Source organism: Mastigoproctus giganteus, chromosome 3, assembly GCF_048544385.1.
Source record: "Mastigoproctus giganteus isolate SK-2022 chromosome 3, ASM4854438v1, whole genome shotgun sequence".
In the NCBI taxonomy this organism is placed as follows: domain Eukaryota; kingdom Metazoa; phylum Arthropoda; class Arachnida; order Uropygi; family Thelyphonidae; genus Mastigoproctus; species Mastigoproctus giganteus.
The window spans coordinates 109,638,464-109,661,372 of record NC_143577.1 but is presented as its reverse complement, the minus strand read 5'-3'; the positions used below and the strand labels follow the sequence as shown (position 1 = coordinate 109,661,372).

The window sequence follows — 22,909 nt, the reverse complement described above, 5'->3', positions numbered from 1 at the left end:
ACCGAAAGTAAATGAATGCCTGCAAAGAACCTTTTACTGACACAATGTTTAATATCTCAGCCACTTTTGGCCTTAATTACACACTATTTTCATTTGCAGACTGTGAACCAATTTTTGATAACAAGAAGGAAGTACTGTAGTTCATTCCTCCTTCACTACAGCGGTTAGTGGAACTATTGATTGCAGGCCTGTTGTTTTGGCCCAAATCTACATTCCAGTTTATCCCAAATGTGTTAAATGGAGTTAAAGTCAGGGCTCCAGGTAGGCCATGCATGCCTGCAAACCAAGTTACTACAGGTTTTGCAGTATGGTATGCACTATCATGCCGAACAAGAAAAGGCTCTCAGCATAACTATTGCTGCCACAGTGTAAGAACAGTGGAACTGTCCAGGAATTCCCCCCCCCCCAGCCAGTGCAGCAAAAGCCTCTGGCTTCCTTGCACTGTATGGCTATTACTATTTCAGTATATCAATATGCTGCATGTCAGTCATTGTTCAAGGAATAATGACCAATGGTCCAAGCCATATTCCCGAGAACCAACCCCAGACAGTGATAGCACCTCCACCAAACTTTACATTGGGATGGCAATTCACTCCAGTAAATAATGTTTTCCAGGCATCTTCTAGACTCAAAAGTTTGTCACTGCCATCAGATTGGAAAACTGTGCACTTCATCACTCCATAACACAGATTTCAAACATTCCAGGGATCAATTATGATGGTTATGTACCAATGAAGTCGACACTGTGCATTGCATGTTGTTTGGTTTGTGTGCTGTTCTTTCAAAAAATCTGAGGATATTCAGCTCTACATATCATCTTTTATCAAAAATCAGTTCCTATGGTCTCCTTAGACTCCTATTTGGCAATATTATTTTAGCCAGCGAGCTATAAATTACTGGAATAAGTTGCCTACATGGGTGGTATAGAGGCTGACAGTTTGGGAAAATTCAAAGGTCATCTGGATAGTACCTTCAGGTCAGGGAAGCGCATAGGATGATAGGTTTAATTTCCTTTTCTTTTATTAATTATTTTTATTTATTTATTATTATTTTTTTTTATCATTGTTTTATTCGGGGTTTTTTTTTTTTTTTTTTGGCTGGTGCAGCATAAGCCATAGGGTTTCTTACACCATGCGGCCATTACTAATACTAATATTCGATGAGGATTGATGGAAACTATGTACCACTCTCCTGAGTACCCTCCGTCTCTTCTCAATGGCAGCCACCATTGATCTAGAAGTTGTAGTTTTGCTGCAACTGCACTAAGAAATTGACTGCTAATATAGCATCCTATGATGACACTCTGTTCAAAACTTTGACCCACATGCTGTGTTTTGTTTATCTGCTTACTTCTACCATGAGTATCGATTCTTTTATACCTGTTCTGACACGTATGGCAGGTATGGTTCATTTCCCAAAATCCCAGTGATGGATGCTTGGATACTTTTGGCAATATGTATACTATATGAAGATGCAGAGATATTTCAAAACCATAAAAGGAATCACATATGATGTATTATACAGGGTCGCTCAATAAAAATCTTTTGCTTGTCCTTTTGTGGCTGTGTTTTATACTAATGAAAATGAGAGAAATCTGTAATAAGGCCTTTTTTACTTGAGGGTTATTTTTTTCTTGCCTGAGGCAGAGGTATGAGATTTTTTTCTCTCAAAAAATTGAGATTTTTATTTCATACTTGAATGCAAATAGACCTTGCATGTAGCTGTGTATTGAGATGTGATATTCATAGATGCCTTATTTCACACTTTTAGCAATCCAATGGAAAATAAAAACGCACACATGGAAAGAAAAGTTTCATTCATGTTGCCGAATAAACAGTCTATGTTTTATATCTATCACATATACAAATTTAACATTACTCCTCAAAATACTTGTTTAATAGTAGTGAAATTCAACTGCTATAACTAAAATTTTTAGCTTTTGACATGTGACCATTCTCTCCCAATCTGTTGCCATAAGATGGAGGATAGTTTCTTCAGAATGCATGCGAAGCCATTTAGTTATCAGGATGAAATAGCACAAGGTAGTACTGATCTTCAAAAGAGTTGAACGGATAGCAACTCTCCTTTATTCATCTCCTCATAGAATAGCATTGGTCTTTTATACAGAAATTTTTCTATCAGGGATAACGAGGTGTTGTCCCCTTGTATAAGGCAATGGTCAGGCCACACTTTGAGTACTGTATACAGGTCTGGAGGCCTCGTTTTAAGAAGGATGTAAAGTTGCTGGAACGAGTACAGAGAAGGGCAACAAGATTAGTGAATGGAACAAACGGTTGCTCTTACAAAGAAAGTCTTAAGTTCCTCTTGCCCATATTAATCACCTGAGGGAACATAAATTTAAATTGAGGAAAGACAGTTGTAGAATAGATGTGCGGAATGCCTTTAGTCAGTGGATGGCTGGTTGCTGGAACAAACTTCCATCTGTCGTAGAAGTTGACAGCTTAAATAAATTTAAGGCAGAACTAGACAAACATTTGGAGTGAATGGATGAGTGAAATGGGAAGGGTTTTTTTGGCTGATGCTGTATAAGCTTGCTTTCTTGCATAATATGCTTCTACTAATTCTAATGCCTTTCTTAGATTGCAGTATCAGAAAGACAAATTTGTTGCAGCTTTTTTCAAATCATGTGTACTAGCATAGCTAACATTTTCCTTAATTCCTAATAATTCTTTCTTTTTTAATTTGAACTTCCTTGAGCCATTCAAGGAACAGAGTTTTAGGGAACATAGGATCTCCATAGCTGAATGGATCGGCCACTCTCTGCCCATGTTGAAGGCACCACATTCCGATCCTGTGAAATGTGTGGAACTTATTTTTCTTCAGCTAAAACAAACAAAACCTTTCAAAAACTGATGTGAGAACAACAAAGAAACATATCCAGACTGTAATTTACCTTGCAGTGCTCTATAGAAGAGAAATTTGGGTGTTAGCAACCTTCACAGTAAAGAAAAAATTATGTTGAAGAGTACTGCTTGCTACTTAAGTGGGCCATTCATAAACATTACATTCCTTGATAAGTATGGATAACCCCACTCTCTGAACAGATAGAGCTATCTAAGCTACCACCATAGCAAGCACCATAAATGACAGAAGGCTCACACTTCTGCCATTTATGCTGCTAGCTGGTGTCATTTCATCCAAAAACTTAGAGATCAACAAGTATTGATCTCAAGGACTGAGGTCACTACCAGCCATTCAAGTATTGAAATCAAATAAAGTGGATATAGAAAAATTTGAAACCCAACTTGTGTATACACTGCCCTTCCATTAATATCTGAGCACCTCTGTTGTTAATTGGTCACATCCTACCCAAGCACCACATGTGCAAGATGCCATGATCGACAGGGTTAACAAACTTCCAGTACGGAATAAGAGGATGCTGCACAGAAAAGTATCAAAAACTTATGTAAACAGCAGAAGGTTTACTACTGTTTACTTATGTAAACACTAGAAGAAAAGGAATGAATCATGTTGGTCCGCTATAGACACAAGTAACTATAGACCTGTTAGTTTAACTTGTGTTCCAGAGAAAATAATGGAATCACTGGTTAAAGAAGCATTGCAGAATCATCTAGACAAGATTGCAGTAATAGTTAAGACACAGCATGGGTTTGTTAAAGGGAGGTCTTGTCTGACCAATTTGATTGGATACTATGATATGGTCACAAAGGAACTGAATGCCAAAAATAATTTTGATATCATATACTTGGATTTCAGGAAAGCTTTTGATACTGTTGCACAGGGAAGACTGCTGTACAAATTGGAAAGGTATGGCATTAAGGGTAAGTTGCTACAATAGATAAAGGGATGGTTGAGTGGGAGATGACAGAGAGTGGTAATCAATGGACACTGCTCTTCATGGACAAACGTTATTAGTGGAGTTCTCCAGGGTTCAGTGTTGGGCCCATTGTTGTTTTGTATATTTATCAATGATATTGATGAAGGTATATCAGGTTTAATGTCCAAATTTACAGATGATACAAAGGTTGGCAGGGTTGTTAATGACAGTATGCTACTCCAACTGAATCTAGATAAGTTGGGCAAATGGGCTGAGAAGTGGCAACTGAAGTTTAACATTGACAAATGCAAAGTACTGCATATGGGTAGCAGTAACCGAAGAGAAACATACCAACTATGTGGTACTACACTCAGGGAAGTGGAAAGTGAAAAAGACCTGGGGGTAATTGTGCAGTCAAATATGAAGTTCTCTGAGCAGTGCAGATGGACTTCCAGGACAAGTCATGGATTCTTGTCAATGATATATAGAAAAAATGGAATTTTGCTAGCAGGGACAGGGAGGTGATTATTCCGTTATACAAGGCAATGGTCAGGTCACGTTTGGAGTACAGTACTGTGTACAGGTCTGGAGGCCTCATTTTAGGAAGGATGTAGAGTTGCTAGAATGAGTACAAAGCAGGGCAACAAGATTGGTGAGGGGAACAAAGGGGGTGCTCTTACCAAGAAAGGCTTAAGTTCTGATTAAGGCATTGCAATCTTAACTTAAGATTGCAACGCTTGGAGAGTAAGCACCTGTGAGGTGATCTGATTGAGGTGTATAAGGCTTTGAATGGGTTGAGCAAGCTGAATGCTGATGGGATTCTTCCTATTGCTCAGATTAAGAACCTGAGGGGGCACAGATTCAAATTGAGGAAAGACAGTTGTAGAATAGATGTGCAAAAATTTGTCTTTAGTCAGTGGGTAGTTGATTGGTGGAACATACTTCCATCTTTTGTTGTGGAAGTTGATAGCCTAAATAAATTTAAAGCTGAGCTGGATAGGCATTTGGAACGAATGGAGCGGTGAAATGGGAGGGGGGGGTTTTGGCTGATGCTGTAAGCTTACTTTCTTGCATCATATGCCAATGCAAATGCTAATATGAATGGTACAACTATTTATAATCCTGTTTAGGTTGCTGACAAACATAATAGATATTTTGCATCTATGTTCATGTGTGAACATAGATGCATGAGGAATTCTTTAGGGATGGGCATACCAGATGTATATCAAATGTAACAAGGTTTTAAGTGATATCTGAGAGGAATGTATAAGACAGGTTGCTGAGTCTAAACATTGATAAGATGCCTGGGGCAGTGGGAGCTATCTATTTATATTAAGAGAGGCAGCAAAAGAGGTAGGCTAACCTTTAGGCATAATTATTAGAGCATCCTTGGATTCAGGGGAGGTTCCAATGGATTAGAGTTGTGAAAATGTATATCTAGTTCACAAGGGGGTGGATCAAAGATGAAGTGAGTAATTACAGACCAGTAAACTTATGTTGTAGGTACAATAATGGAGTCACTGGCTAAAGAAGTAATGCAGTTGCAGTATGGATATTTTTTTTGTTAAGGAGCATCTTGTCTAATCAATCTGATTGAATACTATGATGAAGTAACAAAGGAATTGGATGTAAGATATAATTAAGATATAATTTTGATATCATTATACTTAGATTTCAAAAAAAGATTTTGATACTGTTCCACATAAAGGACTGTTAAACAAATTGGAGCAGTATGGCATTACCACAAAAAAAAAAAAAAAAAAAAAAAATATATCCTCACAGGTATTCTAGCTTCGAGATACTTCAATTTGCAGAACTGAAGTTTTTATGGTAAGTGTACTTGACTAATCTTATTTGCTCTTCTATACATTTGATCCAACAGATCCTCATCGCCGACCGGGCCAGCCGGGTGGGTAAAGTGCCTGCCTGGCAACCCAAAGGTCGCGGGTTCGAATCCCGCCTCGGGCTTGGATCAAAGTACTGCAAAAACCTTGGGAGGTGCATTATGGCCACAGAAGCTGATGCGCCAACAACTACAAAAAAAAAAAAAAAAAAAATCCTCATCCTTCATAACAAGCTTCCAGATGTGCAATGCAATACTCAAGGTGCAGCCGAACTATTGCTTTGCACAACAGTATAATCACTTTCTTGTGTCTGCTGGCAAAATTCTTGTATATCATTAACAGACCCCTACAGGCTTTCCTAGAAGCCCATCTGCATTGCACAAAAAACTTTGTTTGGTTCCACAATCACCTCAGGTCTTTTTCATTCTCTACTACTGAGATTTTTTTTTTTTTTGACTGATGCTGCATAAGCTTGCTTCCTTGCATTATATTCCTCTGTTAATGCTAATGAATGTGGTATGACACAGTTGGTGAGTTATTCTGGGATTACTTCTTACCATTGCATATCTTATCTTACATTTTTCTATGTAACCTCATTTGCCACTTTTCACCCATCTGGCTAATTTTTCTTTTTTTTTTTTTTTGCTTTATATCCCAATTTCTGTCAATAACCACCCTGTCAACCTTTGTATCATCTGCAAACTTTGACATTAAGCCTGATATATCTTCATCAATAACATTAATAAATAATGAAAACAATAATGGGCCCAGCACTGAACCCTGGGGAACTTCAATGATTTAGTACATAAAGAGCAGTGTCCATTGATAACCACTCTCTGTTTCCTTCCGCTAAACTATCCCTTTTTCCATAGCAGTAACTTGCCCCTAATGCCACATTACTCCAGTTCATACAGCAATCTTTTATGCGCAACAATATCAAAATTATTTTTTGCTTGCAGTTCCTTAGTTACTGCATCATAGTAACCTATGAGATTGGTTAGCCAAGACTACTCCTTAACAAATACATTCAGTGAATACAGTATAATTATATTCATGTACAGGTGGTCTTACATTACTTCTTTAACCAATGACTCCATTATTTTCCCTTTAACAGATGTTAAACTGAGATGTCTTAATTACTTATGTTACATTTTGATCACCCTTTATGATTTGGGGATACATTTGCACATCTTCAGTCCATAGGAATCTCCCCTGAATCCAAGGATGCTCTCATAATTATGGTTAAAAGTTTGCTTAATCCTATTGCTGCCTCTCTTAATATGATTGGATAGATCCCATCCAGCCCAGGTGCCTTTATTTTTATGGTCAGCTTCAACAATTCCTTCTCCACTTTCAGTTATCACAAATTCATTTAGTTACTCATTGGAATTTGATAAATTTTTGGCATCCCCTCCCATAAAGAATTCCTCCTGTGAATGTATATGCAAAATACCTATACAATTTGTTAGCAACATGAGCAGGGTCATCAACTGTTAACCCATCAACTGTTGACATCAAATGGCCCAGTATGATTCAGTCCCTTCCTTCTACTGTTAATATAAGCATAAGTCTTTGCTACTATTCTTTGCCAGAAACTTCTCATAATCTGTTTTAGCTTGCCTAACCTCCTTTGTGACTTGATTATAGGCTAAATATATCTACCATAGGCTTCTGTATCAACTGATAATTTATATGCATCCCATGAATTTTTTTTCTCTGCAACATGTCTCAATAGTTTATCTGACATATACTTAGATGCCTTGTACTGTATTTCTTTTTGGTATGAAAAGCCTAGTAGCTTCTTTGATTACTTCACTGAATACTTCCTATTTAGAATTTTCTGTGGGTACCATCATCAGTTGGTCCTACTGCACACAATTTAAAAACTGTGCGAGTCCTCTGTAGTCACCCTTACAAAAGCAAAGGCCTTTACTGTAGTTATGTCTTTGATTAAATTCCACATTAGTACACTGTGATCGCTGCCACCCAGTGGGTCTTTTACCTGCAGATTCTTAATGCATGAAGAATCACTGCTGATAACCAGATCAAGAATATTGCTTTCTCTTTTTGCCTTTAACATGCTGCTGTAGAAAACAGTCATCCAAGAAATCCACAGTAGTCTTGCTAGTGTGCGAGTGACCAACAAACAAATTATAGTCAACATCTGGAAAGATAAAACCCATCATTATGAGACATTCTGATATGATGGCCCACTGAATTTCACTGTATATCTGTTTGGTATATTCATAACAGTCATTAGGCTATAACACACTCCTACTCTGTTTTGTTTTCCCAGTGCTTATAACACACCAAACTGACTCAACATTGCATTCATCACCCAAGTAAACTGGACACACTGCTTTACATTTAATATTCTTCTTGACTAAGAGCCTAACCTCTCCTGTCCTGTCTGTCTTTACTGTATATACATTGTACCCCCATATTCAAATTAAGCATCACTTATGTATGGGTGACACCATGTCTCTGCTATCCCTACAATGTCTGCATTTGATGTCTTAATCAGTACTTCAAATTCATCAAACTTATTTACACTTATTTACAGGGCCCGAAATCCCAGCCATCTTGCTGTCCGGGCTGCTGCATTTTCTAATAGAAGCAGTGCAAGAATCATCTATCTTCAACTCTGCCTGTGGCTCTGGTTAATCTATTAGTCTGCGTACCCGCTCCAAGTTAACAATTTTCCGACCAACCTATCACTGTCTCGATAGCAGTGATAGGTTTCTCAGCAAATATTCATGCACCCCTTCTATTTAAGTGTATTTTATCTCCCATCTCTGTGAGAACAGTCTCTCTTGTTAACAAGCACAGACCATGTCACAGTTTCGCTCTAACACAATTGATAAATTGCAGTAATCCTCGCATAACACTGTACTTATATAACATGGTTAGAGAATGTCGGTAAACCTCACATAACAGGATATTTTTAAGCTTTTGTGTTGAAAACCCTGCTATTATGTTGGATGTAATTTTTCAACATTTCTACTCTCTTTGAATCCCTGCTGTTGACTCGCTAGTCAAAAAAAAATTATTGAGAAATCCCTGTATTTATTTTGTTCAGAAATTCCTGTGTTACACTCTGTGCTATTGAACTTGGAAAAAATCTAGATTTTAAAGTTTTATTACTATTGGATAGCACACCAGGCCATCCAAAAGATTTAAGTCATCCAAATGTTGAAGTTATGTTCCTACCGCTACAGTTGTACTGGGTTAATACAACTTCTTTCAATCAGCCATTAGATAAATGGCTGATTGAAAGAATTTTGCAAAAAAATTGATTTTGCAAAAATTCATTTTGCAAAAAAATTGATTCCTAATCTATTGAAATAATGGAGGCATGGAAAAATTTCTCAATTGTGGATTGTATCAGAATCATAGCTTTATTGCTGAATGAAGTAAAACGATCAACGTTAAATGCATGTGGAAAAATGTATAGCCAGATTCAGTTCATTCAGGAAATATGATCGACGGGCAGAAAATGGAATTGGTGCGATAGTAGAACTTGCTATGTTGGTAGGAGGGGAAGGTTTTGATTATATGACTACTGATTCCTTCATCGGTAGCACAGTTGATAGAATTGCCCTCCTCCAGACACTGGCTGGAAAAGACCTGAGTTCGAATCCCGTTGACGAAGGGAGGAATGCACCTGTCCTTATCTGAATTATCCTTACACAGTTCATGCTTTATGGGTCTTTTTTCAATGTGACCGAGTTAGTCAAGCTTGCACGAGGGTAGCATGGTTATTTCTCCTGGAAACTCAGGTTTTTTTGTCCAGCAGAACAGAAAATCAACCTCAGGACACATGTAATTTATAGACAATATACACAGAGTAACATGGCCTTAGTCGCCGATGCGCCTAAAAAAAGGAAAAAAAGATATGATTACTGAAGACGTTCAATAATTACTGGTAAAAGAAGAGGCCAGCGTAGCACATTTATTTGGTGCAAATGGCATTGGAGATAAAATCAAATCAATTCAAATGGTGCAGATGAAAATTTAAAATTTCCAAATTTTACACTAAAAAGCATAGGGAAAGGCATAAAGTTAGCCAAGCAATTAGAATCTTATTTTTTGAATGCAGATTCTTGAATGAAAGGATCCCAAAGTTCAAAAGGGAGCTTCAAAAATGCTTAGTTCCATATGATGGAATTCACAAAGATTTATGAAGCAAAAGCAAACAAAACCAGATTACTGATTTTTTAAAGAGAATAGGAGATACACAAAATCCAGAATGGTGTATTTTTGTTTGTTTCGTTAACATTTTGCTAACGAAATAGTGTATTTTTTTAGCTTTTCGAATGTAACCCCCCTTTTTGTACTTTTTCTTGGTCCCATATAACACAGTTTCACACAAAATTTTATGGGAATCTAATAACAGTTTTATAAGAGGGTTACCTGTACTTCCTCCTAACGTGTCAGATTTGAAGACATTCTCAAATTTAATCCTAACTCTTGATTTTTTCCCAATATTGTGTTGCACTTATGAAGTCCTCTGATCTACTCTTAATGTCATTGGTGCCAACGTGTACAACAATATCACCTTTTGTTCCCTTAAAAGATGAAATCTGCTCTAAAAGATCATTACTTTTTCCCCTGGCAGACATACCTCAGTCCTATTCCATCTCTCCTTCTTGCACAATATATTTCCCATTTCAATGACAATAACCACTTCCTGTGGGACCAGTGCTGTTTGTTATTTGGTTTTTAGGAGCATTAGCAACTAAGGCCATATTGCTCTGGGGGGGGATATGCGGTGGTCATTCCCTGACCTTTCCGCATCCTCCGTATTTGGTGGTCACGCGCTCGAACCCCTTTCTAATCAAGAAGCATGTGCTACGCACTGCTGCTCCTGCCCACCTGGCTACGGAGGCACCCTGGGACCAGTGCATTTTGGTTTTGAGATTGCTGCTGTGTTGTCTGATGTACAAATGTGAGTGCTGACATAGAGTTGGGCAACTTAGAGCTTGATGGGCCCACTTTAATTCCTTCAAGGGCATCTACCTTAGCCTTCAAACTCCTTAGAATGCTGAGTTGCTTCCTAAGGCTGCAGATGTTGTGTTCCAGAAAGATTGGCAAACATTGCACAAAATGCACAATTTGTTAGGCTGGGATTTTTAGGAGAATTGCCTCCTTCAGTTCTCCCCCAAGCCCAGTACTCTCACTACTTTGTGCCCATTTCTTTGCTGCTCTAGTCTGGGGCATGATTTCTGTTTAAATATAATTTAATTGATCAACAATGAAAATTAATCAATTTAATTGACGATACTATGCTAAATGAATATATTCCTAAATGCAGTATGTCTTATGCTATCAAGCTTTACGTTATACCTTATGATATCAAGGTCAAGATATGTTATGCTATACCATTATGATTACAGTTTTAAATTAGTTACACCCTTACAAAAAGTAAAATTCCTTAGCTGAAAACAAAAAAGTGTATGTCTAACCATTGATTAGAACCTTCCAGCTACTTATTTAACACACTTGAACCCTACTATTTCACTGTGCTAATAGTTACGTGTTATCATATTTGTGCCAAAACACCGGTACAATAGTGGTACAAATAATTCGTAATTGATAGAAGAAACAAAGGGAAAAATAAAATTCAACTGGTATTTTATTGACGTATAAAAAATGAAGAATTTCATTAGTATCATAAAGAAATAACATATAGTCATGTAGTTATGGTTCAAGAGCCTGGATTTAACTATCTTGGACATGTCATGCTTGCCAAAGGAGATCACAGTACTAAGAGCAACATAATGAATTATCTTATGTATCTGCTAAATGTGCAAAGCAATGGCCAGGGATAATCATTCACTATGCAAAAATGAATCTTGGAAAACTGTTGCATGCAAGATGGTTCACCACTGCCAATAGGACACTGCAGTGTTATGTTGGATGCAATGAAGTACAACTTGAAGATAAGTATGGAGTTAATATAAAGGTTTACAAGCAGAATATGGTTCATGATAAGAGTAAATCCTTCATGGACAGAGATTAATTACTGAAGTGAAAGAACTGAAGCCACTGAAAAGCCAAGACCCAGCAGGGGCTCCATATTGGATGCAAAATAATAAAATCTCTTAAAGTAAGTTTGTTTTCTCCTTTATATTATCAACTTATTATTAAGTTTATAAATATAAATCAAATTATAACTGCCTTAGGGCTATCTTGGTAGGGTCTTACTCTGCCAAAGTAGCCCTAAGGCAGTTAAAAGTTGGTTGACATACTTGATATAAGTTGGTTGGTTAAATATAAACTTGATAATTAGTTGACAACATAAAGTTGGCTACAGATGCTTGGACTGAGTTGTGAGTTAGAGTTAAAAATCACAAGTGTGCTTTTAGTGAGATTACTGAGCCTACAGCATGCAAGAAATTCCCTACTCTTGTTTTCCTTGTTAGTTTTCTTTCATTTGAAAGGGCCTTATTTGTTTGCAAAATGTGGTTCTGATAGTTGCCCAAAGATGCAGTTCTCATTTCTAACACTGTATCAAATGAGACCCTTGAAGTATTGCATTAGTATGGTAAAACATTGTACTTGCTGATTTGTAATTTTTAAAGATATAATGATTATGAAAATTACAAAAAAAAAAAAATTATTTAATCACCAGTACAGAAAGAAAATTCCAATGTTATGATCACACTGAAACTGCATAAATAAAATCAGAACCTCTCAAATGATAGCACTCATGTTCATTTAAGTTTCCACTGTTTTATAGACTGACAGCAGAGAAATCACAGTTTTAATATCAGTATGTATATTCACCATGCTATTAAGTGATGTGTACTTCAACAAGGTAATGAAATTGGATTACTGCTTGATGTTTTTTTTTTCTTCATTCATTCTTTGATGCTTAAACCACATCTTCGTATAAACTCTTGGCCACGTTCATGAAACCATTTATTTGAAACTGTCAAAAAAACAAAAAAAAAAAAAAGAAAGAGAAAGAGAGATTTTAATCTGTGTCATCTTGATTTGCATGGAAAAAAGCTATGCTGAGAAATTATATTTCAGAAAAATTATATCTCAAAAGAGCAAGCAAACATTTTTATGTATACATAGTGGATAACTAAAACTGTAATATATTACCTTGGGGATTAAAATGTCTCATTAGTTATAAAATTATTTATTCACGTTAGCATTAATGTATAATTCAAGGAAGAAGTAGATATATATTATTTTGTGTGCAGGTGCCCAGTCTCCAGTGTCTGGAGACTAGGCACTGTTTGATTGACTGACTGATTGAGGTGTATAAAGCCTTGAATGGTTTGAGCATGCAAAATGCTGATGGGATTCTTCCTCTTGCTCAGAATAATCGTCTGAGAGGGCATAAATTCAAATTGAGGAAAGACAATTGTAGGATAGATGTGTGGAAGTTTGCCTTTAGCTAACAGGTGACTGATTGCTGGAACAAACTTCCATCTATCATTGTAGAAGTTGATAGCTTAAATCGATTCAGGGCAGAACTAGACAAACATTTGGAGCAAGTGGATGGGTAAAATGAGATGGGTTTTGGTGGGTTTTTTTTTTTTGGCTGATGGTATGTAAGCTTGCTTTCTTGCATCATGTGCCTTTAAAATAATGCTAATGCGAATTTATACATGCTATTTCTAGTCCATAACTATCAGTACAGCACTCCAAAAAAAAAAAACCTTGAGGCTGGAGAAATTCTTAAAGGCTTCTTGAAATGGAGCTGTTTGTTTGGTCAACCTTGGGAGAAGAGATTTGAGTGCTGCACAATTTCCTGAGCTTGATTGATATTACTTTGGCTATGGGACAATCTATTCTTGCCTAGCTTAATTTGTCAGCCACTTTTTACAAGAAATTCTTCCAAGTAATTATTCTCAAAGTGCAAGTTTGGCTTTTCTTAATTCTATGCAGTCCCCTCCTCAGGTTGGTATGCCGTTACTGTTTTTTTTTAGTATTTATTTGGTAACTGGATGCTATCTAGTTATGTCCTTTATCATTAATTTGAAGTTTTTGGAGTTAAAGCTCCAGTCAAATCTATTTTACTTTTATTACTTAACTGCTTATAAAAAAACTCAGGAAGTCTACTACGAAGGACTTGTTCTCTTATAGGATGACTTGAACAGACTGCAAGAATGGTCACAAAAGTGGCAGCTATGTTTTAATGTAGCAAAATGCACTTGGGGAATAGCAACCCCAGAATAAATTATACACTTGGTGGGGTTGAATTAAAAGCAATAGAGGAAGAAAGGAATCTGAGAGTTATAATTGGGGCAGATATAAAGTTTTCTGAGCAGTGTAAACTGTTCAGAAAACTTCATATAGCCAGCAAAGCCCACAGTGTCCTATCAATGATTTATCGAATTATCTTGTAGAGATATGGAGATCATAGTCATACTGTATAAGTCAATTGTAAGACCACATTTGGAATACTGTTTCAAGTATGGAGATTTCATCTGAAAAAAGACATTGAGCTTCTTGAACAGGTTCAAAGACGGGCAACTCACATTGTGAAATCAGCAAAAGGTGACATACAAGGAAAGACTGATTATGTGGGCTGTAGAGCTTGGCTACTAGGCACCTCAGAGGTGACCTGACTGAAGTTTTTTAAGGTGCTGAGAGGGATTAGTAAAACGAATGAAGGCAAAATTTTCATTATTATGGAGAATTCCAGAACTGTGCATAAATTCAAATTATAGGGGAAGCCTAGATTGTAGGAAGTTTTCTTTTAGTCATTGAGTTATTGATTGCTGGTACAGGTAGTTGACAATCTAGTTTTTAGTGTCCCTATTATAAACCCTAATTAGAACGGTGAAAAACCGTTGAGTTTTAGGTCAATATTAGACTATATTCTTATAGAAACCAAGGATTTTAGAAGCTTCTGTGTATATAAATGAGAAACAAGTTAATTTAAAATTTGCCCAGGGTGTATAACTAACTTGCAGTACTCAGCACTCTCTCTGAAAACAGATTGAAGATTTATTGTACTACTAATGCACTAATTATTCTGAATAAGTAATAAAAATTTTCTTACTGATTCAAATTCTTTAACTAGAATTGTTGGTTAATGCTTTGATAATTTCTAATGTAATCTACTTTAAACAATTTGTGTACCACCTTAATGAAACATGTCAGTCCCAGGCTTCAGCCCAGATTAATGAACTATTATCACAAGTTGTTGGCAACAACTCTGATAAGCTCATATTGTCATCCATTCCTAATTCCTCCAAACTCAGCTTTGAAAAAAACTTTGCTCCTTCACATTTGTCTATTTCAGTTGTACATAATTATTTATTTTTTCCTCCTCTGTTCCTCTTGTTTTAAAAATAAACAGTTGAGATTTATTCCTGAAGATACATTTTTTGTGGGCTATTTCTACCATCCTGGGAAATTCTGGTTTGAGGGTTTGCAACTTCACATGTTGTCTGCAAAATGTGAAGGTGCAAATCCCTCAAATCCTCAAACTATGCTCGTGGTCCTACTAAAAATAGTAATTCCAGGGCCCATTACTTCAGTGGCTTTGTAGCACCTTCTTTGAGGTGTGGGAGGCATATAGAAATAACTGGCACTCAAAATGCTGGTTATTACTAGAAGCTCAACATTGCTAGAAGCCTATCCTCAATATTTTCACTATTAATAGCTATATTTACACAACTAATAGCATTTGAAAATCAAGGAGAACTTTTAAACATGGATTTTGCACAAATGCAACCAAGGCATGAGACATCAGTATACTATATATAGTATGCAAACACACATTGTGTATATTCTATGGTCAATTTTCAGTTCTGCATGATGAAAAACTTGTTTCTGGGGGGGGGGGGAGAAAAAAAGAAACAGGAAATCTCAGAGCCAGATTAAGGATGAAATAGGCCCCTGGCCATATTTAAATTTGAGGCCTCTTTAGTGTGTGTGTGTGTGTGTGTATATATACATTACACACATACATACAAATACTACATAGGTTTTTATATTTATATTATGCATAATAATTCCTTGATATCAATGTAAAGAGGTCAAAAATGTATTATGTTTTATGTTTTTTGACTTGAAAAATAAAGTAAAAATAATAATAAATAAATAATAAAGTAATAAAATTTCACTAATTTAGAAAATATTTACACTGAAAATGAAGCCCCTCTTCAGGTGAGGCCCCAAGCCACGGCTGGCTTGACCATAGCATTAACACAGCCCCGGGAAATCTGAATTAAATTTAAAAAAAAGACCATAAAAATTCCTCCATTTAAATGAGGCTTAAACCCAGACCTTTTCTAATGTGGTATGAAAGAACAGTGATCATAACCACTATGCTAGCTGTGAGGGGCTATGACAAAAGGAGATACTCTAGACATGACACTAATCACCAGGAACTAAGTGGCATCCAATCGAGTGGGATAATGATATTGATATTTCAAGTTTTATCATGAGATATTATCAATGATATACAGGAGCTTTGCCAGCATGGAAAAAGAAATGATTATCCCATCTTATAAGGCAATAGTTAGGCCACATCTAGAACACTTATTACAGGTTTGGCAACCTCATTTCAGCAAAAGAAACAGATCTGCTGGAAAGGGTTCAGAGATAAGCAACAAGATTAGTTTGGAGCATAAAAGGATATTCTGATCAAGAAGAACTGGGTTCTGTAAATTGCTGTAAATTCTGTAAAGTCATTAGAAACCAGGAATCTGCATGGTGGTCTAAATGAAGTGTATAAAGTTTAAAAGGATTAAGTAAGCTAAATGCTGATAGTATCTTTACCTTTCCTCAAATGAAACATACAAGGAAGCATAAATTTAAATTAGAAAGGATGGTTGCAGAAATTCACATTTAGTCTTAGAATGACATTATGGTGCAAGGAAGCCTAAGGCCTTGCGTTAGGCTTCCTTGCATCATAATGTCATCACACCAGCCAAAAAATAAAATAAATAAAATAAAATAATAATAATGATGAAATAAAATTAAATAAATAATAAAAGAAATGGAAGTAGACAACCTTTCCATTTCCCTCCTATCATAGGTAACTATCCAGCTGACTTTTGAATTTCCCCAAACTGTAAGCCTCAACCACCAATGTAGATTAACTTGTTCCAGTAACTTTTAACTTGCTGGCTAAAATAAAACTTCTTGCAATCTAGTCTAAACATGTAAGTTAAATTTATGTCCCCTAACTCTTGAATCATTTATAACTGAAAATTTCAACTTCATTTTACTTTTGCCTCTCAGAGCCTTAAACACCTCAATCAAGTCTCCTCTTAGGTGCCTGGTTTCCAAGCTGTGCAACCCATATAATCGAAGTCTTTCCTCATATGGACACCCTTTTGCCGATCTCACTTGACAAGTTACCTGTCTTTGTACCTTTCAAGGAGCTCAATGTCTTTTTTTAGGTGCGGTCTCCACATTTGAACCCAGTATTCCAAGTGTGGTCTAACAATAGCCTTATATAATGGGATTATGACATCCTTATCTCTACTAGAAAATGTTTGATAAATCATCAATAGGACACCATGGGCTTTACTTGCAACCTATCTACAATGCTCGGAGAACTTCATGTCTGACTGTATCATAACTCCCAAGTCCCCTTTCCTCCACTACTGGCTTTAGTTCAACTCCACCAAGTGTATAATTATTTTGAGACTGCTGTTCCCTAGGTGTAAGAGCTTGGATTTTGCTGAATTAATGCTTAGCTGCCACTTCACGTACCATCCCTGAAGTCTATCTAGGTCACTATGAAGAAGCGCTGCTTGGTAGTGATCATTAACTACTCTACCAATCATCACATCTGCAAATTTAAACATCATGCCCTCTATTCCTTCATCAATGTCATTTAAGAAAAGAAAAAAAAAACAGTGATCCCAAAACTGAACCCCATTTCTTACATTAATCCAATCTGAAGATTAATCATTTATTCCAACACTCCTGCCCTTAAACCTGTTCCAGCTTATAAAGTAACTGCTCATGTGCGACAGAGTCAAATTCTTTGCTAAAATCTAAATAAATAACCACAGTTATTTCCTAAATCCAGCTCCTGAGTGATCCTGTCAAAATAGCTAACCAGAAACCATGCTGTGCACCCTTCGGAATTCCATTTCTATCTAAATGATCCCGAATTTCACCCTTGATCATTGCCACCATGATTTTTCCCACTACACTCTTAGAACTGCCTTTATGTATTGGCGATACATTGGTGCTTTTCCAATCCAACGGAATCTCTCCTAAGTCCAGCAATGCTCTCATAATTAGCCTTAATGGTTCAGTGCACTTACTTGCCACCTCCCTTAAATATTATAGGGTGGGTATATACCATCAACCCCAAGAATCTTACTCAACTGTAGGCTCGAAAGTTTTTCATTAAATAATAATGTGAAATATCAATATCATTAATGACATTTTTCAACTTCACTCCCATAATTTCTCTTTGACATGGAAGGGTATTTCTTCTGTAAATATTGATTCAAAGTTATTATTGAGTTCATCTGCAACATTAGCTGGGGTATCTAATACTATCCTATGTCATATAAGGGGCTGATCTGATTTGTCCTTCTCTTCTTTGTAATATATATATATATATATATATATATATATACACACACACACACACACACACACACACACACTGATGAGCCAAAACATTATGACCACCTACCTAATATGATGTTGGTCCTCCACGTGCAGCCAAAACAGCTCGTACCTGGTGAGGTGTGAACGCTACAAGATTTTTAAATGTGTCTTATGGTATCTGGTACCAAAACGTAACCAGCACATCCTTTAACTCCTGTAAGGTCCATGGTTGAGACACTGCAGATCAGAGTTGCTGTTCCAATACAAACCACAGATGCTTGATGGGATGGATGTCTGGGGAATTTGGAGGCCAGGCCAATACCTGGAAGTCTTCCTCATGTTCCGCGAACCAGTCTCAAACAATCCGGGTGGTGTGGCATGGTGCGTTATCCTGCTGAAAGATAGAACCGCCATAGAGGAAGACCTCTGGTAGTGCTCACGTGCCCATTGCAGGTGCTGTTGCCAGTGAATTGTGGTTAGCATGGACGCTCAGAACATTCTGCAGCTACGCAGTCCCATTTTCAGCAGGGTTTGATGTATTGTGTGTTGTTACACATTACTTCCCTCACCACCATTCCAATTACCAGCGAGTTGCATCACAGTCGCCCTTCTGTTGCCATCTACCATCCAGGAGAGCCTTTGCTCACCTCGAGCATTGATAAGCTGTGGTCGTCCAACATCCTGCCAGCAGTTTATGGGTTTTCCCTCCTCGGACCACTTTCGGTAAGTACTAACTACAGTTCACCGTGAGCACCCCACCAGCTGTGCTGTTTCAGATATGCTATGACCCAGTTGTCTGGCCATTACAGTTTGGCCTTTGTCAAACTTGCTTAAGTCCACTGCCTTTCCCATCTGAAGAACAAGAGTAACACTGATTAACGGAGCTTCGTATCAGGTGTTTTTCATACTGTGTCCCGACCAGTGCACGTGGCGTAGTTCACCTGCAGTTGCTTTGATTTGCATAACGACTCGCTGGTCATAATGTTTTGGCTCATTGGTGTATATATATGTGTGTGTGTAGAATTCCTTATCCCCACTCTTTGCGTGCGCTCTCTCTCTCTCTCCCTCCCTCTCTCTGTGTGTGTGTGTGTGTGTGTGTGTGTGTCAGCAATTTCACATAATTTGCCATTTGCCTTTTCTCATAACCAACCTAACCTTTTCTGTGGCACTATTACAGATCACTTTGTAGCTATTACAGGCTTCGGTACTTATTATTTCTCTGTAACTTTTCCGTGCCATCTTTTTCTGCTCAAGTAATCCACCAACTTCATTATTCATCCAACTTGGAATCCTCCTGGTAGAGGATTTTTTTAATGGTATTTATGCATTCAAGGCTTTTGTGATTAATGTTTTAAAGGTATACCATAATTCAATTGTATTTGCTTTCTGTGAGATATCTACCCAGTTAATAGAAGCCACATAGCACCTTAAGTCTTCATAATTTCCTTTCCTGAAGTTATAACCCATTCCTTTTCCTTTAACTACTGCTACCTCCCTCTTCCTCGTCCACCGTAGAACTCCGTGATCACTTCCTGCTACTGGTTCCTGTACTGTCAGCCCTATTATGTCGTCTGGTTCATGGGTGATCAGGGCTAGAATATTCTTTTCCCTAGTACATTCCCGACATGTTGATACAAATTACAATCTAGTTGATATAAAAATTTTGTTTGCCATGTACAGTTTCTTTCCCATTTGCTCGAATCAATTAAAGGCAAATTAAAATCACCCACATAAGGCATTCACACTTACTTCCCCATTCCTTTTGCATACAGAGGCTATCATCATAACCTTTACAATCACCTGGCCTGTAGATTACTCCCACTCTCATTGAGGTATGTGCAAGCATTACCTTTGCATCCAAGTATCTAACACCATACAGATTCATGATTCATATTAGCATGCAAACATCTGAATCCGGAAAGCTTTCATTACACTCAGGCAGCTTTTGATAAGAAGCATGACCACCCTTTCTATCTGCCCTATCCTTCCTAAATACATTGTACTTACCATACTAAAACTCGTCATTCTCTATCTCTGGGCGGCACCACGTTTCTGTAAGCCATATTATGTCAGCATTACTTGTCCTAACCAGCAGTTCAAATTCACTCATTTTATTGATGACACTTCTGACATTACTGTATAAATAATTAAGACTTAGCGTTCTTGTATAGTTAACTACAATGACCGACCCCTTGAAGTTATTTAAGCTTGTCTCCCTGGCCTTTAGCTATCTGCTCATTTTAAACATTTCTGCCCTCAGAACATCTTGCTATTAGGATCTATTGCAGTAACAAACAAGAAGTCTTGAGGTATGTGCAAGCATTACTTTGACCAGTATCATCAGATAAATGCATATCTATATTACCCTGTGTGTCATATAAGCTTAAAGCAGACTACCAGCTTTCCTGAACATTTAAGATATCCTCAATAATACTAGCAAAAACCTTTGCACTGCCTTTGTTTAAATGTATCCTATCTCTACAAAACCGATTCCTTCTACCTACAAGTGCAGGCGAAAATGATAAAAATTTCCCCCCAAAAGCCTTGCAGAGTCCCTCAAGTCTTGAGTTAATCCACAAGGCTTTCAGCATATAATTCCTCCTATTGTGCCTGTGGACAGAATTGTAGACACATAGACCTTCTGACCCAACTCGTGTTTCTTCAGCACGGTGCTATATTTGTCTAACAAATCGTCAGATCGTGTGTGTGCTTAATATCATTAGTCCCCATAAGAATAATAATAATTATCTCTTTACCCCCTTAAAATCTGACAATCTCTTGGTGACATCATTAATTGTTGCTCTTGGCAGACATACCCTGTTTCTAGTCCACCTATCCTTATTACAAAAAATATTTCTCGTTTCTGTGAGAATAGTCTCCTAATAACTAAGTCCTTTTGAATGGGAGCAGTTTGCACTTGGTTATTCTGCTCTGGGGGCACTAATTGGGAGTGCATCATTTGGTAGATTACTAGAGTCTTGAGTCCCCACCCATATTTTCAGTGACTCAAATTCTTCTAGCAATGCACCAAATTTTAACTTTAGATTGGCACACTCAATATAACAGTGACAAAGAAAAGAATCGCCAGGTGAGCTATGATTATCCACTAGATCTCGACCTTTGAGTACATGCCACAGGTTCTGCAAACAATTTTTTTCTTTTGCTTGTGCAGTATAAATTTTGATTCCTTGTTCCATGTTGACAATCTTAATACTAATAATTTTCATTAGTATTCTCATGTCTTTTTTTTCACAATTGCAACTATTGCTAAAATGGGTTTGTAACTATAGGTGAATTTGGGCTGTTATGCCAAATTCACTTATAGCTTAAAGTTGGTACCCTCTGACTTCCATTTGTTCAGTTGGAAAACATTGGACAAGATAGCAGTTAGAAAACATTGGACAAGATAGTAGCTCGTTGAATTTTAGTAAACTAGATTTCAGCACTGGACTGAACAATAGCTCAAATGGTTCAGAGCTGCAATGATTGTTTCAAAAAAGACAGTATTTAAAAAAAATGATAAGCAAATGAATGGAAAATTTGAACTAGTATGATATTACTTTTGGTTCAACCCTCATAACATCCCATTTTGAAAGTTCATATTGTTTTCGATCTTAAGCAAAAACAAATGTGTGAATACCATGCACATTCTAGCACATGTGAGGTCTATAGATTCCACTAGCCAGCTGTGAATTATCCACAAAAATCATCTGTTGACATTGATATGATTACCATACAGTTAACAGTTGCCCACGCAACTCACATATTTTCCTCTTTTGTTTCATCTTTTAAAGAAATTTCCCACTAACTAATCAGATATTTAAACATATTCTACACACAATTGCAAATTTCACTTACCCCATTTGGAGCCAGCTAAAACCGGACAAGCAGCATGTCTAGTTGACATGTCTCCTTCACCACTTTTATGCAGATTATACCAAAATACTGCAGATCCCTATGAGAAAAAAAAACAAAAATATTAATCTGTACAATTATAAAGCTCGTTGGTATTGTCAGTATGTTTAACTGGCCAATGGCAAAAATCAGATGGAAAACAATGAAAATTTAACCACTTCAACCTGTACAGAATTAAAATCTGTTTATAATTTCTTGGAATAGAGATAATTCTAGGCATTTTATGGTATTTTCTGTACCATTCTTTGTCAAGAAGCTTTAGGCTTAGTACCACAGAGCTTGCACTGTAATAAGGACAGAAATTTAGTTACAGAGAGGGGTACAGGAAATACATTGAAATTTCTTTATTTCTGTGCAAGTTGAAGTGCTTAAATTTTCACTATTTTCCATTTAAATTTACCTGAGCATATGACAAGAAGAGAATAACTTATAAACAGAAGCAATCAAAAGATTGTTTCTGGTCGTCATTGTTGCCATATAAAGGTTGTCTGCTTCATTGCAGGCCACAATTACCATGCCAACATCTTGATAAAAGTGGACTTCGGCATAGAAGTAGACTTAGTCAAGGGTAAGACCTTTTGTAATAGGTGTAGTGAGTTTAGGTATCATTCTTTTTTCACTATAATTGATAGAGCTACTTACACAACAGAATTACTGAGAAATCCCCCCCACCCCATTTAACCTAGGTGGTCGTGAATTTGTTGTCCACAAATTTCCTTTGAAAATACTGACCCTGATTTGAACCCAAAACATATCAAAATTGAAATATCGAAAGTGCAAATCACAACAAAAACCAGAT

At 36.9% G+C, this 22,909-nt stretch overlaps 1 protein-coding gene across 1 annotated transcript in view; it reads right to left on the bottom strand.

The window, feature by feature from the left end:
* Window positions 1-12,354: 12,354 nt before the first annotated feature.
* The window catches only part of LOC150088215 (prolyl 4-hydroxylase subunit alpha-1-like), a 244,939-nt gene continuing 234,384 nt past the window's right edge, over window positions 12,355-22,909 (bottom strand). Inside the window, exons 14-15 of the mRNA XM_090370629.1 lie at window positions 22,054-22,150; window positions 12,355-12,577 (exon numbers count right to left, since the gene is read on the bottom strand). Coding sequence (XP_090226755.1) covers window positions 12,507-12,577; window positions 22,054-22,150 — 168 coding nt within the window. The 3' untranslated portion in view covers window positions 12,355-12,506. The remainder of the gene's footprint in view (window positions 12,578-22,053; window positions 22,151-22,909) is intronic.